At 43.7% G+C, this 24,470-nt stretch overlaps 1 protein-coding gene across 2 annotated transcripts in view; it reads left to right on the forward strand.

The window, feature by feature from the left end:
- Positions 1 to 24,470, forward strand: part of LOC129702794 (actin-binding LIM protein 2-like) — a 230,139-nt gene that overhangs the window by 163,747 nt on the left and 41,922 nt on the right. For both annotated transcript variants that reach the window (XM_055644778.1, XM_055644787.1), the window contains exons 9-12: positions 1,521 to 1,598; positions 8,256 to 8,402; positions 13,759 to 13,791; positions 22,577 to 22,694. In XM_055644778.1, coding sequence (XP_055500753.1) covers positions 1,521 to 1,598; positions 8,256 to 8,402; positions 13,759 to 13,791; positions 22,577 to 22,694 — 376 coding nt within the window. The remainder of the gene's footprint in view (positions 1 to 1,520; positions 1,599 to 8,255; positions 8,403 to 13,758; positions 13,792 to 22,576; positions 22,695 to 24,470) is intronic.

Raw genomic sequence — 24,470 nt, forward strand, 5'->3', positions numbered from 1 at the left:
AGATAAAAACACCAGAATGCAGAATATAGTTTGACAACATTGTAGCATACCTTTTGTCTACCTTGTAGCATACCAGTTCCAGATTAAAAAAACAATGTTGTATGAGGTATCTTGGAAGATCAGGACTAGTCTGATAATGAGAAGAAGCTGTTCCTGAATCTGGTGGTACGTGCTTTCAAACTTTTGTATCTTCTACCTGCCCGAAGCAGGGGAAGAGGGAATGATCAGGGTGCGTGATTATGTTGGCTGCTTTCTCGATGCAGTGCGAAGTTTAGATGGAAGTCGGTGGTGGAGAGCCTAGTCTGCATGATGGACTGGGCTACATCCACAACTCTGTAATTTGTTGATGTCTTGGACAGAGCTGTCACCAAACTAAACTGTGATGTGATGGCTTCTGGCATCTGCATGTTGGGTTTCAGAGACTTCATCCTCCTCCCTTGTCAAAAGAGATTTTGTGCCATGTCACTGACCTGCAGATGGAGTGACACAATAATCCTGAGATAACACAATTGGGATGTTAATGTATGCAACAACTATCAGGGAACTCGGATGTACTTTTATATCCCAAGTAGAAATGTAGGCCTGGATATTGGAGAATGCCATGCAACAGAGAGTCACCGTGGTGATGGTCGTCCACCACTGTAACACTTGGCACAGAAGGCTTCGGGTCTTTAGTGGCATTGTGCTACTTGGAATCAAATATTAATTCTTGGATACTGCTAGTGTTGTTGGGCCACTTGAGGCCTGGATGTCTTGGTACCAAGAAAAGGCAATGATGGTGGTTGGGGGGGGGGGGGTTGGTGGGAGGCACCAGAGGGCATTGAATGTAGGTGGCATGGGATTAATTTAATGCTGATCATGGACTGGAGGTGGGAAGAGGTGTGCATTGTCTGATGGGGATGAGGTTTATGGCCAGTAGTTTGACAATGTTTGATTGGGGATTGGGAGGGAGATCAGCGGGAATGAAGAAAAAAAACGTGAAAAACCTGGTAAACTGAAATAAAATACAAAATGCTGGGGAAAACTCAGCAGGTTAGGCAGCATCTTTGGCAAGAGAAACGATGTATGTTTCAGGTCCCAAACCCTTCATCATCATTGAGAAATAGAGAACAATGTTAGTCGAAGGCGCAAGGTTGAAACTCATGCGTAGGAAGGAACTGCAGATGCTGGTTTAAACCGAAGATAGACTGAAAATGTTAGAGTATCTCAGCAGGACAGGCAGCATCTCTGAAGAGAAGGAATGGGTGACGTTTTGGGTCGAGACCCTTTTTCAGACTGAGGTGCTGCATTCACACTGTTCAAACTCCTGGCCAAACTTCCTGCAAAACATTAACCTGATCAGGAAACATGCTGTCCCTTGCTGATCTACGTTGGTTATCATTGTTCTGAAATAAGAGTAAGAGATGATCTGGTATCAATGTCATCTACATGTAAGCCATGGCATATCCTGGCTTATTTATATATATATAAAGTATATCGTCTAATTCTGAAAGTCACCGCATATGTTGTTTTGTGTTTAGGTTACTCGTACATCTTCTGAGAGCATCACATCTGTTCCAGCCTCAAGTACTTCAGGATCCCCAAGCCGTATAATATTTGTAAGTATATTCAGTGTTTTACAGAGATAGAATACCTCAATATTAGTGGTGAATAAACTGGCATTAATAAATAGCATAAATTGTGGACAGTGCGGTAGAATTCGTTTTGAATTATTCTTTAAACATTGAATGAGTCACAAAATGCACAGAGTCTCATGCCTAGTGTAGGGGAATCGAGGACCAGAGGACTTAGGTTCAAGGTTAAGGGAAAACGATTTAATAGATATCTGAGGGGTAACCTTTTCACACTAAGGGTGGTGGGTGTATGGAACATGCAGCCAGAGGAGGTAGTTGAGGCTGGAACTATCCCGATGTTTAAGAAACAGTTAGACAGGTACATGGATAGGATAAGTTTGGAGGGATAAGGACCAAGGTGGGACTCATGTAGCCGGGACATATTGGGCCGAAGGGCCTGTTTCCACACTGTTTCACTCTATGACATTCAAGCACATTCCCTCATGGGATAAGCCAAAGAACATCATGCATTGTGCGGCTAGAGAAATTTGCAGATAGGCCATTCTCTGCAAACTGTCCAATGTAAAGTGGAAAACCGGTGTGGTGTGGAGGTGGTGGGAGGGGGTGAAAACTGTGAATGGAGCATTAAATGGAGCATCATCTCTGAATTATGCAGCATAATTCATGCAGCATCTCTGAATTATTTGACACCTGTAGTGTATAATTTTATATAGTCAAAACTGAGCACACTATCACTAACCATTTTAAATTATGGAAAACAGATGTCAGATGTAAATGTTTGTTTACTCAAGTCATGAAATGTAATTTTAAAGCTTCCAAATTTTCAAATGGAAAATTTCTGACATTTTGGTTTAATATATTTAACCGACCCAGTGAAACAGACTTAGTTATCTTAACTGAATCCAGATGTTACCAAACAACGAACAACTAATAAAATCTTGGTGGTCCAGAAAGAACTTGAATAGGTTATCAGTTTAACAGTGATACAACCATACATGACCCCTCTATTCTAACCTATTCAAGTGTTCTGTGCGATTTGAGAGAAAAAGAGAATACTCCCAAACAACTGAAAACTAAACTCAAAGTTATTTGCCACAGTTATGGCTCTGGTCAATACTATCATCCATGGGACATAATAGTCTCATTGTGCTGTGCTTGGCCTCTATAACTCATTCTGCTGAAGTTAGTCAATGGAATGCACAAATCTGACTGTTACATCCAATGATATCAAATAGAATAACTTTCTACACAGGGGCTGCGGAGCGTTTTTGAAAGTGGGGGAGCTGAGCGATCACTGATCACCAGCCTTGTGTACGTGTGTGTGTGTGTGTGTGTGTGTGTGTGTGTGTGTGTGTGTGTAGGGGGAGGTGGGGGGGGGTTGCCCCGACCTCACCCAGCGTCCCATGTGCGTATTCGCAACCAACAAGCGTGTACCCAGCCTTCGTCACCCCACGGCCCCGGGGGTCGCCAGACGTCTCACCTGGCCGACAAGGGGGTCTGGCACTGGCACGGTGTCTGGAGCTGTGGGCAGGTGTCTGGCGTCGAGAGTGTGGCCAGCATCGTGGATCCCAGTCTGGGATAGAGGGGAGAGGCGGTCGGCAGCGCTTGGGGGAAGTTGAGGATCGCTCCCGATCTGTAGGGCAGGTACCTGGGTGATAGGGTGTGTTGGCGATTGGGGCTCCAGCTTTGGGACACGGGTGGGCAGGATGCTCCGTATCTGAAGGACAGCGGTCTGGGACAATATCCGGGGTGGCGATAACGGCGAAGCTGCGAGTGACTGTGAACGGTCTCCCAATCCTCAACGTGAAGCAATCAAGTACAATAAACATTTAAACATCAAACAGTGCCTCGCCAGCCATTCGGTTGATCATTAATGATTGCATCAATATCTTGCTCATTGCCAATTTATAAGGCAGCTCCTCCCCCCCCCCCCCCCCCCCCCCCCCCCCCCCCCCCCACCCCCCCCCCCCCCCCCCCAACACCCCCCCCCTCCACATTTCCTCCTGGATGGGGCCTTCAGAACTGCATACAATACTCCAAATGTGGCCTAACCACAGTTTTACAAAACTGCAACATCTTCCTGACTCTTATACTTCAATAAGGTCATATAGAATAGTCGAATCAGGCCATTCAGCCCAACAAGTCTACTCCGCCATTCAACCATGGCTGATCTATTTCCCCCCTCCTAAACCCATTCTCCTGCCTTCTCCCCATAACCTCTGACACCCGTACTAATCAAGAATCTTATCTATCTCTGCCCTAAAAATATCCACTGACATGACCTCCACAGCCGTCTGTGGCAAAGAATCCCACAGATTCACCACCCTCTAAAGAAATTTCTCCTCATTTCCTTCCTAAAAGAATATCCTTTAATTCTGAGGCTATGACCTCTACTCCGAGACTCTCCCATTAGTGGAAACATCCTCTCCACATCCCCTCTATCCAAGCCTTTCACTATTCTGTACGTTTCAATGAGGTCCCCCCTTCATTCTTCTAAACTCCAGCGAGTACAGGCCCAGTGCCGACAAACGCTCAACATCTTTTAACCCATTCCTTCAATGTTCTGACCAATGAAGGCAAGCATACCATATGCCTAGTTAGCACTCTATTTACTTGTGTTGCCACTTTCAGAGAGCTATGGACTTAGACTCCTAGATCCCTCTGTACATTAATGCTGTTAAGGTTTTGCCATGAAATTCAAACTTTCCCCTTATATTTGACCTCCCAAAGTGCAATATCTTACATTACTGACATTTCTACTGCAACTTTATTTATTTTATCGGCTTTCTCCTACCTTAGAAATCTCCCAAGTGATTTGGAGACCCTTTTATTCATCAGTTTTTAGTTTATTGTATTATTAATTATATATTTATCTGCATACAGTCATACAGCACGGAAACAGGCCCTACGGCTCAGCTTGGCCAAGCCGACCAAGGTGCTCCATCTACACTAATGCCACCTGCGCAAGTTTGGCTCAGATCCCTCTCAACCTTTCCTATCCATGTACCTGTTCAAATACCTTTTGAATGTTGTTATAATATCTGCCTCAACTCCCTCCTGTACCAGCTAGCTCCATGCACCACCCACCCAAGTTGCCCCCTAAGGATCCTATTAAATCTTTCCCCTTCCACCTTAAACCTACTGGTTCTTGATTTGCCATTACCCTATGCTTCTCTCCATGAAGGCAATCTTCTATCCAGTTGGCTAGGTCTCCCCGAATCCATTATCATTGGGAACCTAATATAATTGCCTTGCTAAAGGCCAAAAAAACAATGTCTATGGCTTTGCCCTCATCAACCTTTTTGGTTACTAACTCATAAAACGCAAATGGATATGTAACACATTATGTCCCACATACTAAACCATGCTGACTATCCCTAATCAGCACCTGCCTATTTAAATGCATATATATATATATAGAGGCACAACATCCAGTCTTCCAGCACCTCACTCATGTCTAATGAAGATTCATATATCTTGCCAGAACTCCAGCAATTTTTTCTCTAGCTTCCCACAGTATCTTTGGAGACAATAAACAGCGAGGGGTCCATCACCAATCCCCGAGACACACCACTCATCACAGGACTTCAATCCCAAAATACCTTCAATACCACCCTCTATGTCCTATGATTAAGCCAATTCTTTATCCAGTTTACCAGCTCTGCCTGGAACCAAGCTGGTTACTAAGCTCGCGGAATGGCAACTGGAACCTCAACTTCCTCATCAACAGACCACAGTCTGTTCGAATTGGCAAAAATGAATCTTCCTCAATAACAATCTGTACGGGAGGACCTCAATGGTGCGTGCTCAGCCCCCTGCTTGACTCACTCTATACTCACGACTATCTAGCCGAACACAGTGCGAGCACCATCCTCAAGTTCTCAGATGACACCACCAATGTTGGACGAATTACAGATGGTGATGAGTCAGAGTACAGAAGTGAGATCGATCGATTGACCAAATTGTGCCAGCACAACAACCTGGCTCTCAGTGTCAGTAAGACCAAGGAACTGATTGTCAACTTTAGAAGAGGAAGGATGAGGACCTATAAACCTGTCTATATCGACTGGACGATGGTATAGAGAGTCAAAAGCTTCTCCTGGACACAGCACACTTACGCAATTATAAATAAACCCAATGAACGCCTTTACTTCTTGAAAAGTTAATAGAAATTCAGTATATCAGAAAGGATTCTCTTGAACTTCTACAGGTGTACAGTAGAGAGCATATTGACTAGTTGCATCACGGCCTGGTTGAGAAACTTCAATGCCCAGGAGCATAGAAGAATGCAAAAAGTGGTAAACACTGCCCAGTCCATCACAGGTTCTGACCTTCCCACCATCAAAGGGATTTACCGGAGGCGCTTCCTCAAAAAGGCAGCCAGCTTCATCAGAGACCCACACCACCCTGGCCACACACTTATTTCAGCCCTGCCATTGGGAAGAAGATACAGGAGCCTGAAAACTGTAACATCCAGGTTCAGGAACAGCTTCGTCCCTACAGCCATTAGGCTATTAAACACTACAACCTCCAAATAAGCTCTGAACTACATAGACTACTATGGTCATCATTGCACTATTATTGTTTGTTTGTTTCTTATGTGTGTGTATTCGTGTGTGTGTGTGTATGTATATAATATATATATATATATATATATATATATATATATATATATATATATATATATCAATATATAATCTATATATGTATATAGTGTATATCTGTATATAGTGAGTATGTATATATACACACACTGAACACTTTTTTCTCATTATATTGTTTACAGTGTACTGTGCTTACATATTCTGTTGTGCTGCTGCAAGGAAGAATGTTATTGTTCTATCTGAGACAGATGACAATAAAACACTCTTGACTCTTGACAAACCTTCCAGGGCAGCTTACCACGCTGAACCTCACCAAAGTCTTTGCTGAAAATCGTTTTGACCACATCTAAAGCCCTGCCCTTATTGACCCTCTTGATTACTTCTTCACAAAACACAATAATATTCATGTTGATATACAAACATGATATAATGCAAAGCTTAACATTCCTTTACATTTTATTTTCTTGCTATTGGTGTTCGACAATTTATTTTGAATGAGCTAATCAATGTTTTTACTAAGGTTAAGGAATTTGTGATAAATTCATGGAGCATCCATTCACATTCCTGCAATTTTACCCCTACTGTGAGTAATGTCTGAACATCTCCGTCTTCCCAAGTTGGATAATTTACACTAATACCCAGGCAATTAGAAGGGTTTCGGCCCGAAACGTTGCCTTTTTCCTTTGCTCCATAGATGCTGCAGCACCCGCTGCGTTTCTCCAGCTTTTTTGGGTACCTTCGATTTTCCAGCATCTGCAGTTCCTTCTTAAAAACCTACAAACTTGTACGTCTTTGGAAGTGGCATAAAGAAGCATTGTTCCAGAGGTGGATTGAGGATCCACCATTGAACTTCTAATCCAGTACAACTATATTTTTAAAAACAGTATATCTAAATTTAACATGTTTAACAGCACAAAGTAATTATTTTGTGATATGTACATTATCTGTTTAGATTCTGAACGCTCTAGTATTGTCCTCAAAAGGAGTATTAAAGTACAATTCATCTTTATTTCCATTTTATACAAATGTTGTATAAAATTATGATGTATACCCAAGTTATTTGGTTAATCATTTCAATTCATTTGAAATCAACTTGAGTACAGTTGTTCTGCTATAACATATATTTCTATAATGTGAATTAAAACAATTTTGTTTAGTTTAGAGATATAGTGCGAAAAAGGCCCTTAGGCACACTGCATCCACACCGAGCAGTGATCCCCGTACATTAACCCTATCATACACACATTAGGGATAATTTACATTTATACCAAGGCAATTAACCTACAAACTTGTACATCTTTGGAGTGTGGGAGGAAACTGAAGATCTCGGAGAAAACCCACACTGTTACAGGGCGAATATACAAACTACATCCAGACAGCACCCGTAGTTGGGATCGAACCTGGGTCTCTGGTGCTGCAAGCATTGTGAAGCGGCAATTCTCCGACTGCTCCACCTTGATGAACTAGGAAAAACAATTTGTACTCAATTTGTTATACTGCAACGTGTTTTTGATCAGATACTATAGATACAACATAAAGGTTACTTTGGAAGTTGGCAAGCAGGTAAAAAATGCTGTCTTGGGGCAGAAAACATTGTTTTCATGTAACTGCCTTAAAGTAATCAGACACCATTAGCTCTTAACAATACAGCTGTTACTATAACTGAGGCAGGCCATGGAAAATGACAAGCAATATCCATTGTTGACATGTGCAATATAGCTGTGTTAAATTATGCAACTATGTAATATAGTGTTAAATATTTTTAGCTTGCAGTAAAAAAAGTAAGCATTGCTATTAAGGAGACGTTTGTTTCTGAAAACCCTGCAGATGAAATACATTTGTCTTTGAAAGACTGAAACTCTGTGGTCCCCAACTCTCTTTCCTCTATTGTCTCCACTGTTGTTTTAAATTGCGATTTTCTATCACATTGGCTTTCTTAGGAACAAAACTCTTGCTTTATAACAGAACTATCTGTCGTCTAATATTCGAAACAGTTGACTCTTTAATTTGGTTCCTTTGTGTTCTGTGCTTCCTGCTCGCTGACTCTTGCATCTTTCCTTTGTTCTCTCTCTCGTAGGCCAAGCTAGATGATGAGATTCTTGACTACAGGGATTTGGCTGCTCTTCCCAAAGTCAAGGCCATTTACAACATTGATCGTCCTGACATGATCTCCTATGCGCCGTACATCAATTACTCTTCCATTGACAGGCATAGAATGGGGGAGGTACTGAACAACTCATATTACTTATTAAAATAAGCATGGAATTTTATTCTGGACAGCATTGCATTTGATAAGATGATTTTCATGTTGGTAACAGATTACCTAAGAAAAAAAAGCCAAATATAAACATTGCAGCCAGAAGAGATTTTGTACAAATATGAATATATTGATGTTATGGTCAAGGTCATTGAAGGGTGAGATTCTTTTTCCTTCATAATGTTACAGTAGAATTTTGTGAAACTGATGATCCTTCCTTGTGGCAAACTGGTCTCCATGAAACAAATGAGTTATATTCTTGCTCACACCATGATCAATTGAACATTTTACCCTGAGAATTCCCGCTTTAATGTAAACAGGCCTCTCATTTGGGAGTCACATTTTCTCTTCACTACCTGGCCAGAGGAAAATTCCATGCCAAAGAATCTCTACCTTCAAGTATTAATCGTGTAACATTAGTAGTCTAAGATGTGCCCCTTTAAATGAATCTTTTGGTACACCAGTTTGTCCTGGTACATGTTGTGCCCACATACATTGAAATGATGCTGTTTGCTACTCCACTAAATATTGGACTGTATTGTGCTGATGCCACTTTGCAGTTCCATTGAGAACCAACAAAGGCTGGTCTCAGTGTTCATGGAAGGGCATTCAGGTTTAAGTTCCCGAGCAACTGCAGTCAAGAGCACATTGTAAATTCTCTGGATGCTTTCAAGAGAGAGTTAGATAGAGCTCTTAAAGATAGGATATGGGGAGAAGGCAGGAACGGGGTACTGATTGTGGACGACAGCGATGATCACAGTGAATGGCAGTGTTGGCTCAAAGGGCCGAACGGCCTACTCCTGCACCTATTGTATATTGTAAATAATTGCAGACACATCTGACTTTTTATTCTGCTCTTAAACTTGTCGTTAAATACAGAGGATTCCATAAATTGTCTTGCATCCAGTATCTTGACATTATCATATTCGTTGCTGATTGCAAGCATGGCACCATTGATTTTTTTTTAATTTATTATATTTCTCCACCTATTTTTCTATGTTTCTATTTCTAAATGTTCCTGATTATCAGTGAAAATGGGAAACCGTGAAAAGGCCCTGTGACTCCAGAGTACACCTGTAGGAGGGCTGCATAGAACAGCAACATTGCACGGACAGCTGAATGGCTAGTGAAGTTAGACACAAAATGCTGGAGTAACTCAACGGGACAGGCAGCATCTCTGGGGAGAAGGAATAGGTGACGTTTCATGTTCCCAACGTTGGGGGAGTTCAGAACCAGGGACCACAGGTTAAGAATAAGGGGTAAGCTATTTAGAACGGAGATGAGCAAACATTTTTTCACACAGAGTTGTGACTCTGTGGAATTCCCTGCCTCGGGCGATGGAGGCCGGTTCTCAGGATACTTTCAAGAGAGAGCTAGATAGGGCTCTTAAAGATTTCGGAGTCAGGGGATAAGGCAGGAACGGTACTGATTGGGGATGATCAGCCATGATTGCATGGAATGGCGGTGCTGGCTCGAAGGGCCGAATGGTCTACTAATGCACCTATTGTCTATTGGCTCTTGGCATAAAGTGATGTGGCCTGAAGGCATGGTTTTAGCTCAGTAGTTCTGGTGCATTATGTCTATGAACACATAGTTCTGTGGGCACTTTTTATGATCCTGCACTGTAGTTGTGGAAAAAAATGATTCATGAAATGATGGAAGGTATTACAGCAGGATATCAGTCCCCACAGATGTTGTATCTTGGCAGGTGGATTATAAAAAATCACCCTGCTAGAAAATTTTAATCCATTACACTTATGCTTTGCCCACGTTTTAAAGTGTTTACTCATATTTTCTGATGAATTCTCTTCCATTGGAGAATTGGACACATCTTAGCACAGATGTAATTTCCCTTTCAAATTTTCTTTATGTAAAGTATTGTCCATGCGCACAGTATATAACTTTACTACTAAAAGTCTGATCTTGACCACTTCCTGATGTTCTGCATATTGATTTTAGAAAAAACACTGGCACTTATGGCTGTGATTTTTGGCCATCTTACTCAGAGTCCCCCTCCGCTGTGCAGGACAAGAGGACTTTCCCCATTGATGAAAAATAAAAGAGTTATTAGTGTTTAAAAAACGTTGAGATTCTCTCTCTTGAAGGCCACGCCCCTTCCGGAGGGACTATAAAACCCAGAGGTGTTGAGTGCCTCAGTCAGTCTCTGCAAGATGGGGGAGAGAGAGGGTCACGTCTCAGTCTGAGCTGTGAATAACACTGAACACATGTCTGCTAAACTGTGAGTGGTTTTACTGACCTGTCAGTGCCCTTAATGTGGTTTGAAAATATAGTTTGGAAATGTTAAAGCTGTGTTGCCTTTGGTTTGGAAATGCTAAAGCTGTGTTGCCTAATTAAAGTTGCCTTGCCTAATTAAAGTTGCCTTGCCTAATTAAAGTCACCTTGCCTAATTAAAGTTGCCTTGCCTTCTATATAATTAATAGTCTAATCTTGACCACTTCCTGTTTGCGCTTTAATTTGATTTTAGAGAAAACACTACCACATACGGCTGTGATTTTTGGCCATCTTACTCAGCGTCCCCCTCCGCTCATCAGGCGCCGAGGAATTTTCCCATTGATGAAAACTAAAATAGTTATTAGTGTTTAAAAAATGTAGAGATTCTCTCTCCTGCCAATCACGCCATGAAGGACATTTCCCTTCTGGTGGGAGGTGAGAGGGAGTATAAAACCCAGAAGTGTGGGCGTGGCTCAGTCTCTGCAAGATGGAGGAGGGAGTGGTTATTACTAAAGAGAAGGCGCCTGTAAAGCTGAAAGGTCTGCGGGTGGATAAGTCACCTGGACCAGATGGGCAGCACCCCAGATAACAGAGGTGGCATTAGAGATTGTGGAGACATTCATTGCGATCTTTCAAGAATGACTAGAGTCAGGGGTGGTTCCAGACGATTGGAAAATTGCAAATATTACTCCACTGTTCAAGAAGGTTGCGAAGCAAAAGGGTGGAAACTATAGGACGGCTATCCTGACTTCAATAGTTGGTGAGATTTTAGAATCCATTATAAAGGATGAAGTTTCTGAGTACTTAGAAGCACACGATAAAATAAAATTCTTCCCATCATTGAACAATAAAAGTTTTATTTGTGTTTAAAAAAATGTTGAGAATCTCTCTCCTGTCAGTCATGCCATGAAGGCCATGCCCCTTCCAGTGGGAGGGGGGGAGGGATTATAAAACCCGGAAGTGTGGGTTTGGCTCAGTCTCTACAAGATGGGGGAGGGAAAGCTCACAACTCTGCCTGAGCTGTGAATCAACTGAACACACTGAATTTCTACTGAACTGTGGGTGTGGTGTTTATGTTGTGATTTGTGTGGTTTGATGGTGGTTTGATGGTGGTTTCACCCTGCTTGAAATGGTATGAAACTGCATTTGAATGTGGTGGCCTTGCACCCTGCATGAAATGGTATGAAACTGCACTTCAATTTGGTTGTCTTGCACCCTGCTTGAAGTGGTTTGAAACTGCACGTGAATTTGGTGGCCTTGCACCCTGCTTGAAATGGCATTAAACAGCACTAGCATTTGGTGGCCTTGCACCCTACTTGAAGTGGCATGAAACTGCACTTGAGTTTGGCGGCCCTGCACCCTGCTTGAAGTGGTAGGAAACTGCACTTAAGTTTGGTGGCCCTGCACCCTGCTTGAAATGGTAGGAAACTGCATTTGAATTTGGTGACCTTCCACCCTGCTTGAAATTGAATTTCAAGGAATAGCCGTGTCAACTGCTCGCCCACCAGCCATGAGTGAGCTGCCAGCACGTCAGGCTTGAGTGACTGAGCTGTCATCCCAAGAATCCATTTGGCCCACAATGTCCATACTAGCCCTCTGGAAACCAGTTCCTTCAGCCCACAATCCCCATACTAGTGCTCCAGAAACATCCACTCTATCCAAGCCTTTCACTATTTGGTACATTTCAAAGAGGTCCCCCCTCATTCTTCTAAACTCCAGCAAGTACAGGCCCAGTGCCATCAAATGCTCATCATATGTTACATGCGACTCAATGGGAATGACAGTGTCAGTGCTACATTTACCATGGTTCAGGAACTTATGTAGCTACATAGAGGTGGGAGTGGCAGATCCAGCCTTTATAACATTGCTTATACACCATAAAAATCACAATTGGTCTCCCCTTGAATAAATCTTCTGCATGATTTAGTTGACCCCCTCCCCTAAACTCAATCAAATGTCTTTCCCCTCCCTCCTGATTGTCAATGCAAAGCCTCTACTTTGCCTGACAGAAGTGGGCTTCCCCATTTCTACCTCTGTCCTTGTACACCTGGGTTTCAATTTGCTGCCAGGTAGGAAATGGAATACGAACAGGACAATTAGATCTTCCATCAAATTGAACAGGACCTCCATATTCCTGTAGTTTTCCCCAATCTGTGCCTCCTGAACCTTTGCTGTCATTGTTCGTGTTGCTTCAGTTCCCGCCACTGTACGGTGATATTTTAAGCATCATCTTTCTTTACACAAAGCTGTATACATAGAAAGTAGGTGCAGGAGTGGACCATTCGGCCCTTCGTGCCAGCACCGCCATTCAATGTGATCTTGGCTGGTCATCCAGAAACAGTACCCTGTTCCTGCTTTCGCCCCATATATACAGGTGAGGGGGACAATTTAATCCATCCTGGTTACTTCTGACACGATTGGGCAAATGATAGTCCGATTCTAACTTCAGCTTTATATTTTGTAAAAGCCCATTTTTGAATTCTCGTGTGATCTAGTGGTTTTGGTGCACATCTTTCTATGTTTAAAATAAGTTGCTTTTCAATTTTCATTTGAGAGCAGCTCCCACCAAAACTTTTCTTCACCAATCATTATTTAATACAATCTATTCCTGCATTTCTTTTGATGATTTGGCTAAAAGCTACCTGTTTAATTGTTTGAATTGAATACTGTGGCAGGTGTCAGAGGTTATGGGGGAAAGGCAGGAGAATGGGGTTAGGAGGGGTAAATAGTTCAGCCATTATTGAATGGCGGAGTAGACTTGATGGGCTAAATAGCCTAATTCGACTATTATCACTTTTGACCTTATGGCACTCTTGTAGATAATATATCAGTTTACTTCAAGTTTAACAAAGAACTGCAGATGCTGGAAAAATCAAAGGTAGATAACAATGCTGGAGAAACTCAGCGGGTGAGGCAGCATCTATGGAGCAAAGGAATAGGTGACGTTTTGGGTATGAAGAAGGGTCTCGACCCTATACGTCGCCTATTCCTTTGCTCCATAGATGCTGCCTCACCTGCTGAGTTTCTCCGGCATTTTAGTTTACTTCATGTAGTAGTTTCTAAGAATTAACACATGTTTTTCTTTTCTTAGCCTCCTCGACTGCATTATTCAACACAACCTGAGGTAATTTTCCGCTTATGTTATTTTCTGAGCTTCTAAAAGATGTCAGCAATAGGAAAAAAGCATTTATACATTTCAGGTAGTCATTAAAATATAATTATACTCTGGTTTATTGACATTTGAACCTCAGTAGTTTAGTTTATTCTTGCCATGTGCACGGAAGTATATTGAAAAGCTTTTGCTTGTGTGCAATCCAGTAAAAAAAATAAGATAAAAGTCTGTACATGATTATAATCCAGACGACTACAGTGTAAAGATAAAGAATACAACAGTCAGTGGAAGATAAAATATGATAAAGGCCGTTAAGAGAGTTCAAAGGTCTCAAGTGAGGTAGATGGGAGGTTAGGACTACACTCTAGCTGATGAGAGGGCTGTTCAGTTGCCTGATAACAGCTGGGAAGAAACTGCCGCTGAATTTGGAGGTGTGCGTTTTCACACTTCTGTATCTTTTGACCGATGGGATGGGGAGAAGAGGGTGTGAACGGGGCGAGATGGCCCTTGATCATACTAATGGCCTTGCCAAGGCAGCGTAATGAAGATGGAATCCATGGATAGGAGGTTGGTGTGTGTGATGAACTAGGCTACTTTCTATAATTCTCTGGAAATTTCTTGCGATCTTGGGTCGAGCTGTCCCCGAACCATGCCATGATACTTTCCATGGCGCATCTGTAGAAGTTGTTGCGGGTTGTTGGGGATTTGCCAAACTTACTTAGCCCTCTAAGGAAGTGGCCTGCTTTCTTGGCCATAGCTTCAATATGGCTAGTCCGAGGACAAATTGCTGGTGATACAAAATTCCGAGGAACTTGAAGCTTTCAACCATCACTACTTCTGCACCATTATTATAGATTGCATCAGCATGGGGGTATTGCTTTGCTTCCTGTCAAGCACAATCATCTTTGCCATTTTGATATTGAGGAAGAGGTTGTCGTCTAGGCACCATGTTGCAAGGCTCTCAATCTGTTTAATGTACTCCATCGTGATATTATTTATTATTTGGCCCAACTATAGTGGTTTCACCTGTTAACCTGTAAATTAAGTTGCATTGGTGTTTGGCTGCATGGTCATATTGTTTATAAGGAGTATAGAAGGGAAGGAACTGAGAACGCATCCTTGCGAAGCACCAATGTTGAGAATTATCATAGAGGATGATTTGCCACCTATGCGTACAGATTACGGTCTGTTGGTCAGAAATTCGAGGATCCAGTTGCAGAGGGGAGTGCTGACTCCCATGTTTCATGAGTTTGGAGATGAGCTTGGTTGGGGCAATGGTCAGCATAGGAGCACTGCAAGGCTGCATACTCTCTCCTCTCCTTTACTCTCTCTACACCAATGACTGCACCTCCACAGACTTCTCTGTCAAGCTTCTCAAGTTTGGGGATGACACAACCCTGATTGGACTGATCCAGGATGAGGAGGAATCTACCTACAGACAGGAAGTGGCACAGCTGGCATCCTGGTGCAATCGCAACAACCTGGACCTCAATGCTTTTAAGACAGTGGAATTGATTGTAGACTTTAGGAAAGCACCCCTCCCCTTACACCACTCACCATCAACAACACCATAGTCACATCTGTGGAGTCATTTAAGTTCCTTGGAACTATCATCTCCGACGACCTTAAATGGGAGGCCACCATTGACTCCACAGTCAAAAAGGCACAACAGTGAATGTACTTCCTGTGGCAGCTGAGAAAACACAATCTGTCCCAGGCAATAATGGTCCAGTTTTATACAACCATCGTAGAGTCCATCCTCATCTTCTCCATCATGGTCTGGTTTGGCTCAGCCACCAAGCACGACATCAGGAGGCTGCAACGCACCGTTCGATCAGTTGAGAAGGTTGTTGGCTGCAATCTTCCCTCCATTGACAAACTGTACACTGCAAGGGCCAGGAAGCGAGCGGGTAAGATCATCTCTGACCCCTCTCACCCTGGCCACAAACTCTTTGAAGCACTTACCTCTAGAAGGCAACTCCGGACTGTCAAAGCCGCCACAACCAGACGTAAATCAGCTTTTTTTCCATGAGCAGTAACTCAACTCAACAACCAAAAGTCTGTATCCTCGTGCTCTGGTATATTATTTCATTCTTCACATGTTTAAATTATAATGTTTGATTTTTAATTGTCTACTGTGTATCGTGTTGTTACTTGCAAGCAAAGTACCAAGGCCAATTCATTGTATGTTTTTATACTTGGCTAATAAAATGTATTCAATTCAATTCAATTTCAAGCAGAGCCATGGTTGAGGTGAATGTCCTTCTTATTTAGGTGTTCCAGAGATGAGTGTGGGGCCAGGGAGCTGGCATCATCCATGGACTTGTTGTGGTGGTGGGCAAACTGCTGTATATCAAGGCTGCTTGGTAGGCTGAATTCAATGTGTGCCATAACAAGTAGAATGGCTCCAGAACTGTGAACACTTCATCCGGTACTTGGATATCCTCTGTTCTAGCCCATTGGAAAATGGTCCAATACTGTCTGTTATGGAGTTTATATGTTCTCCCCGTGACCTGCGTGGGTTTTCTCCGAGATCTTCGGTTTCCCGCACTCCAAAAACGCACAGCTTTGTAGGTAAATTGGCTTGGTAAATGTAAAAAAAAATTGTCCCTGGTGGATGTGGGATGGTGTTAATGTGCGGGCATCGCTGGTCGGCGCGGACCCGATGGGCCGATAGGACCTCTTTCCACAATGTATCTCTAAAATAAACTAAACTAAACTTTAGAAGGATTTCAGAACTAATGTCTGGTTTTAGTCTTAATTTAGTCTAAGTTAGTTTTCACACCAACTGCATTTTTGCATGCACCAGGGAACACCACTTGAAGGATGTCATTTTGTTTTCTTTTCCTTATGGCTTGACTTGCATGTTGGGCTATCAAATGAGATTCATTATCTTTAAATAGAAGCAGCAATCTCCTCCACAGAAGGACAATGAAGGTATCAGGCGAACTTGCTGCAGTGAACACATTCATCACAGATTCATCACACAACTGACTACAGCCTTTTTTTCACAAATGTGTGTCTGTCCCAAGCATGGCTGTCAATTTACTAATAGGGCAGGGCAGCAACTGTTCTCAGGCTCTGATGTGTGAGGAGCAGTGGATGTCTTGAACCGAAGGTAGGCACAAAAGGCTGGAGTAGCTCAGCGGGTCAGACAGCATCTCTGGAGCAATGGAATAGCTGACAGCAGCAGGGTCTCGACCTGAAACATCACCTATTCCTTTGCTCCAGATATGCAGTCTGACCCGCTGAGTTACTACAGCATTTTGTGTCTATCTACAGTTTAAACTAGCATCTGCACTTCCTTCCTACACAGTGATTGTCTTGAACACTGCCATATTCATCAGCAGAAGTGAGAAATAGATCATCCACGCATTTATGATGATTCAGGGACATATATTAAAACCATTTATATTTATTGACTAGACTAAGTGGGACCTGTTGGGTCCCATGTTCACATGGGAGGGCTGGTTCCCCGCGCAACATTCCACTTCTCCACCAATTCCAATATTGGTGGCCAGTGGGGGGGCTTTCTGGAGTGCTGGTATGGGTTCTTGCGGTAGCAGCTCTGTCCCTCAAACCTGATCTGCTGGCAGCTCACTCACGGCTGGTGGGCTGGCAGTTGATTCATGACTATTCCTTGAAATTCCATTTCAAGCAGGGTACAAGCCCACCAAATTCAAATCTATGTTCCTACCATTTTAAGCAGGGTGCAAGGCCTCCGAATTCAAGTGCAGTTTCATACCACTTTCAGCAGGGTGTAAGGCCACTAAATTCAGTGCAGCTTCATACCACTTCAAGCAGAGTCCAAGGCCACCAAATTCAAATGCAGCTTCATACCATTTCATGCAGGGTGAAACCACCATAAAACCACACAAACACCAAACTCACAGTTCAGTAGACATTCAGTGTGTTCAATTGATTCACAGCTCAGACAGAGTCATGACCTCTCCCTCCCCCATCACTGACCCACACCCACACTTCTGGGTTTTATAACCCCTCCCACCGGAAAAGGTGTGGCTTTCAGGGCATGATTGACAGGAGAGAGATTCTCAACATATTTTAAACACTAATAACACTTTTATTTTTCATTGATGGGAAGAATTCTCTGCACCTGCTCAGCGGAGGGGGGACTGAGTAAGATGGCCAAAAATCACAGCCATAAGTGGTAGCGTTTTATCAATATACAGTGCAAACAAGAAGTAAGTGGATTTGCAGTAGTGCCTTTTACCTTCAAGCCAAAGGGCCCAAGCCGACATTTGCAGTAAATAGTGCCTTTCAACTTCAAGCCAAAGCACCCACCCCACCATTTGCAGTAAGTAGTGCCTATCAACTTCAAGCCAAAGCACCCAAGCCACCATTTGCAGAAAGTAGTGCCTTTCAACTTCATGCCACCATTTGCAGCAAGTAGTGCCTTTCAACTTCAAGCCAATGCACCCACGCCACCATTTGCAGTAAGTAGTGCCTTTCAACTTCAAGCCAAAGCACCCAAAGCCATCATTTGCAGTAAGTAGTGCATTTCAACTTCATGCCACCATTTGCAGTAAGTAGTGCCTTTCAACTTCAAGCCAAAGCACCCAAGCCACCATTTGCAGTAAGAAGTGCCTTTCAACTTCAAGCCAAATCACCCAAGCCACCATTTGCAGTAAGAAGTGCCTTTCAACTTCAAGCCAAAGCACCCAAGCCACCATTTGCAGTAAACAGTGCCTTTCAACTTCAAGCAAAGCACCCAAGCCACAATTTGCAGTAAGCAGTGCCTATCAACTTCAAGCCAAAGCACCCAAGCCACCATTTGAGTAAGTAGTGCCTTTCAACTTCATGCCACCATTTGCAGCTAGTGCCTTTCAACTTCAAGCCAATGCACCCACGCCACCATTTGCTGTAAGTAGTGCCTTTCAACTTCAAGCCAAAACACCCAAGCCACCATTTGCAGTAAGTAGTGCCTTTCAACTTCATGCCACCATTTGCAGTAAATAGTGCCTTTCAACTTCAAAAGCACCCAAGCCACCATTTGCAGTAAGTAGTGCCTTTCAACTTCAAGCCAAAGCACCCAAGCCACCATTTGCAGTAAGAAGTGCCTTTCAACTTCAAGCCAAATCACCCAAGCCATCATTTGCAGTAAGTAGTGCCTTTCAACTTCAAGCCACCATTTGCAGTAAGAAGTGCCTTTCAACTTCAAGCCAAAGCACCCAAGCCACCATTTGCAGTAAATAGTGCCTTTCAACTTCAAGCCAAAGCACCCAAGCCACCATTTGCAGTAAGTAGTGTCTTTCAACTTCATACCACCATTTGCATTTAGTGCCTTTCAATTTCAAGCCAAAGCACTCAAGCCACCATTTGCAGTAAGAAGTGCCTTTCAATTTCAAGCAAAGCACACAAGCCACCATTTGCAGTAAGTAGTGCCTTTCAATCTCAAGCCAAATCACCCAAGCCACCATGTGCAGTAAGTAGTGCCTTTCAACTTCAAGCAAAACACCCAAGCCACCATTTGCAGTAAGTAGTGCCTTTCAACTTCAAGCCAAAGCTCCCAAGCCACCATTTGCAGTAAGTAGTGCTGTTCAACTTCAAGCTAAAACACCCAAGCCACCATCTGCAGTAAGTAATGCCTTTCAACTTCAAGCCAAAGCTCCCAAGCCACCATTTACAGTAAGTAGTGCCTTTCAACTTCAAGCCAAAGCACCCAAACAACCATTTGCAGCCAATGCCTTTTTACTTCAAACAAACCATATTTTCATTTTGAAACCCCATTAAGGGTACTCACAGTTGTGTAGCAATTTGTTCAGTTATTGAGAGCTCAGAGAGATGTGACCCTTGGCTTCATCCATCTTGCAGAGACTGAGTGAGGCACACCACTTCCTGGTTTTATAGTCCCTCCCCCTTCCTCCAACGGGGGCAGCAGAGAGAATGGTGGATTTTTTGTAAACATTATTATCTCTCTGATTTGTGATCGATGGGGAAAATCCTCCGCACCCGTAAGGCGGAGGGGGGCTCTGAGTGAGGTGGCCAAAAATGATGGCTGTAGGTGGCGCCGTTCTGTCGGAAATCGCAGCACAATGGGCCAAAAGCGGTCACGATCAGAGATTTAGTAATGTAGATTAATACAAACATACAATTTAGGAGCAACACTATACCATTCAGCCCTTCAAGTGTGTTTAGGTGTTCATTATGTTCTAACATGCTGGAGAAAAAGTGGGAAGGAACTGCAGATGCTGGTTTAAAACGAAGATAGACAGAAAATGCTGGAGTAACTCGGCGGGACAGGCAGCATTCTGGAGAGAAGGAATGAGTTACTCCAGCATTTTGTGTCTTATCTTGGACTAATCGTGGGTCAGGCTGCATCTATGGAGAACATAGATAGGCTCTCTACTCTGGAACAAGGATCAAACCACTGAGTTACTCCAGCACTCTGTGTCCTTGTGCGTAAACCAGCATCAGCAGCTCCTTGTTTCTTCATTAAGGTTACATATATCTATTTATAAGTTCAACCTCGCACTCCCACTATTCTTTACATATCACAAATGTAATTTCCTCTGCCTTTATAATACTGTAAAGAAAGCAAATGGCATGTTAGCCTTCATAACGTGGAACTGAGTTTAGGAGCATAGAGGTCCTTCTGCAGTTGGATAGGGCCCCAGTGAGACCACACCTTGCTCCTAAATGCAAAGCTGTGAACAGTCTTTTGCGTGCCTGGTGTCAGGCTTGTGAACTGTGTGGACTGGCAAGCCAATTGAGTGTAATTAGGGACTCGGTATTATGGATGTTGGCCTGGATGAAGACCCTGGTTTATTTACTCCTTCCAGTAACTTTGGAGAACATTGCAGAGGTCCAGTGCTTTCAGGTAGTTTGGGTTTTAGGCATACAGGAGAGGAGTGGTCAGGTGCTATAGACCTGCACGAGAAGGTAGACGTTCCCGCCCCCATGAGTCTCGGGCAGATGGGGCTCGTCAGCCTGGGATGGCAGTCCTTCTAGGAGGGAGAAAACTCTGATTTAAAACCTCCACTGCCTTGTGGCCATATCCAGTCATGGAAAAGGCTCCAGGAGTAAACCTCAAGAAAATCCAGTCGGAGCCCCTAAGGCCGTTCGTCGTTGTCTACAACCTCTCTCTCTGGCAGCTCCTGCGACGGCGCTGGTGCCAAACTGTAACGGCCCTGCTGTTCCTTTGGATCGATCAGTGACGTGGAAAGGGGGGGGGACGTGCAGCATGGCCATCAGCCTGTCCTCCATATGACATTGCCCAGGCTTGCATCTGACCAGGATGCATCACCCATGGTCACTCATGACTGAGGTGGGCCTACTACAGGAGATCAGAATCACTGCAGCGCAAATGACCATGATACTGCTCCCCAAAGGCTACCTGACCCGCTGAGTTCCTCCATCTCTTTGTGCTTTGCTCAAGATTCCTGCATCTGCAGCCACCTGCGTCCCCATGGGTTTCTTATCAGGTTTTATGTCTTGATTTTCAAAAAAGTATTTTCCTCAATCGACGAAAAATTCCACTGATGCAATGAAGGTGATGGTGAATTTTATGTTATCAATTTCTGCAATCAATGAAAGACAGCTCTCGGGATATGGGAAATGAGGTACATTTTCCAAGGTCTCAGGACGTTGCTCTTTGGCCATCGGGCAGTATTGTGCAGAAGACCATAGATGCTCATGTCTGCGATGGCGCTGTAAGGGCAGAATCACCAGTGCAGGTCCACCGCTAATTTTCCGGCAACTGGTGGTCAGGCACCTCCTTTAATCCAGATAAGGGCGCATGGTGGCACAGCTCCAGAGTTGGTGCCATACAGCACCAGAGACCCAAGTTAATTGGGTGCTATCTGTTTGGAGTTTTTACATTCTCCCCATTGACTTGCGTGGGTTTTCTCCGGGAGCTCCGGTCTCCTCCCACACTACAGATTTGTACGTTAATTTACTTTGGTAAAATTGTAATTTGTCCATATTGTGTAGGGTAAGGATAGTGTGGAGAGATCACTGGTCGGTGCGGACTTGGTGGGCCGAAGGGCCTGCTTCTGTTCTGCGTTTCCAAACTGAACTAAACAGACAAAATTACAAGAGTGTACCTGAAGCCCCTCTTGCAAGCCCCCCCAAAAATGTGGCGACTAAGTTGGGTGAGGTGGACGATTTAGACCTCATCGGTACTTCCGTGGCAAGTCAGTGGGTCAAATTTGCCCCTGCGAATTAGGATAAACAGATGGTATCGTTTAGTTTAATTTAGAGATACAGCGCGGAAACAGGCCCTTCGGCAAACCGGGTCCGCGCCGACAAGGATCCCTGCACATTAACACCATCCTACACCCACTAGGGACAATTTTTACATTTACCAAGCCAACCTGTACATCTTTGGAGTGTGGGAGGGCACCGAAGATCTCGGAGAAAACCCACGCAGGTCATGGGGAGAACATACAAACTCCGTACAGACTGCACCCATAGTTGGGATCGAACCCGGGTCTCCGCCGCTGCATTCGCTGTAAGGCAGAAACTATACCGCTGCGCCACTGTGACTGCCCGGTGATCAGCGTGGACACCATGGGCTGAAGGGCCTATTTCTAAGCTGTATCACTAAACTGAACTAAAGTAAATCATGTATCCCCAATGTTAAAACTAACAGGCTCGATTTTCTTCTGAGAGTTGCAGCAAGAGAATACTTAATTTTGCACCTTGGAACTGCAGTGAACCTTAAGTGTTGTGATTTTGGAAGCCCAATGCAAAACCAATGTTGTAAGACTGATTGTTCTGAACAAGTGACAAGATACTGATGCCTGCTAATGAGAACATGAGTTTTTATATTTTCCAGGACGAACAGGAAGGACCGCGGCAACGTAGAGCTTCCAGTCCTGGATCCTTTGCGTCTCTTGGCTATGGACGCTACACACCAACATGGTCTCGTTCACCACAACATTTCCACAGACCAGGTAATAATTGCACTACTATAGTATCTCCTCTTACATAACACCAAACAGAAAATATCATGAGGTTTTCTGCTTCCCAGTCACCAACGTAACTGACTAAATATCTACCTCGAGCCAAAAAGTCATTATAATAGTAAGTAAGTAAGTAAGTAAGTAAATGCTATTTATATAGCACGTTGAAACCAAAGTGCTTTACATAGAAGAAATAATTAGGTTTCCGTACATCCATAGAAAAATTAAAAAAGAAAAATGACACATTATAGAATTTAACATGAACGACCCCCACAGCAGAATCAAAATGTTCCACTGTGGGGAAAGGCACCAGAAAGTTGTCCTCTTCCTCTGTGATCACCCGAGGTCGGGGCCTATTTGTGGCCTCCGCAGCCAGTCTGATGTTTTCAGGCCCTCTTGCCGGATGATGGAGCTCCGGCGTCGGGAGAAACACTCCTCAGTGGCTTAGAGTGTCTGGAACGGCCGCTCCCTTCCCGGAGACCGCGGCTCCCGATATCCACAGGCCGTGCTGGTCGGAGCTCCGACTCTGAAGATCTCGGCGAGAGATCCCAGGTTCCGCGGTGTTTTAAAATCCAGCGCCGGCCACGGCTGGATAGGTGGTCCAAAAAAAATTATCAGCTTGGTGGGATTCGCAGTGTGGCTAAAAGTCAGTGAATGAAATGAAAAGGTGGAGCAATTTAGGGAATAATTCCTGAATAGAAATATTGAAAATATTCAATAAATCAGGCCACGCTTATGAGGAGGGAACGGAATAAATGTTCAGGTTCATCACCTTTCATTATAACTTGGAAGATACGTAGATTTAAGATGCAGAAGAAAGTAGGAGGGGACGTGAAAAGAAAATGGGTGGAAACAAATAAGATGAAATGACAGAAAGTTGGCAATGCAAGGTGAAAAGGTGTGGGTAAAGGAGCAAGCAGCTAGTCGACTGACAGAGGCCAATGCAACTGGCAGAATAGTTATCTGAAATTGTCAAAATAAAACGCTGTCTGGTGGAAAATCCAATGAGGATCACAGAGAATTTGATTTTATGGTAGAATTGCTTTTCTGGAACTTCAAGAGGATGTTTCACTGAACCGGCAAAATAACAACCTGATTCCAAGAAATTCCAACGAGCTTTATAACTACAGAGGTGTAAAAAGATGATGATAAAGTGAATCTTGCTGTAATTCCCAGCATTTCCATTCAGATTCCGGGTCAGGTTCATCCTGGAGACTGGAGTAACTTCAATGGAGATTATAGGCCTGTTGATACCAAGCAAAGGGAAAAGTAAGACACAAAATGCTGGTGCAACTCAGGCAGCACCTCTGGAGAGATGGAATGGGTGACGTTTCGGGTCAAGACCCTTCTTCAGTCTGAAGCAGGGTCTCGACTCGAAAGGTCACCCGCTCCTTCACTCCAGAGATGCTGCCCGTCCCGCTGAGTTACTCCAGCATTTTGTGTCTTATCTTCGATATAAACTGGCATCTGCAGTTCCTTTCTACACAAAGGGCAAAGTAATGGGACTGTCCCACTTATGTGACTTTTTCGACGACTGCCAGCACCCGTCATAGGTCGTTGCAGGTCGCCGAAAATTTTCAACGTTGAAAAGTCAGCAACGACCAGAACAAAGGACGACTCTTTGGGCGACTACTCACGACCATACAGGCTTCACCCCGTGACATGGTCGCTAGGGTGTTGCTTGTATGGTCGTGATTCGTCTCCTCAGTCGCTCAAAAAGTCGTACCGTCTTTCTGGTCGCCGCTGGATTTTCAACGTGTCGCGTAA

The sequence above is a fragment of the Leucoraja erinacea genome, chromosome 1 (genome assembly GCF_028641065.1).
Source record: "Leucoraja erinacea ecotype New England chromosome 1, Leri_hhj_1, whole genome shotgun sequence".
Lineage (NCBI taxonomy): Eukaryota > Metazoa > Chordata > Chondrichthyes > Rajiformes > Rajidae > Leucoraja > Leucoraja erinaceus.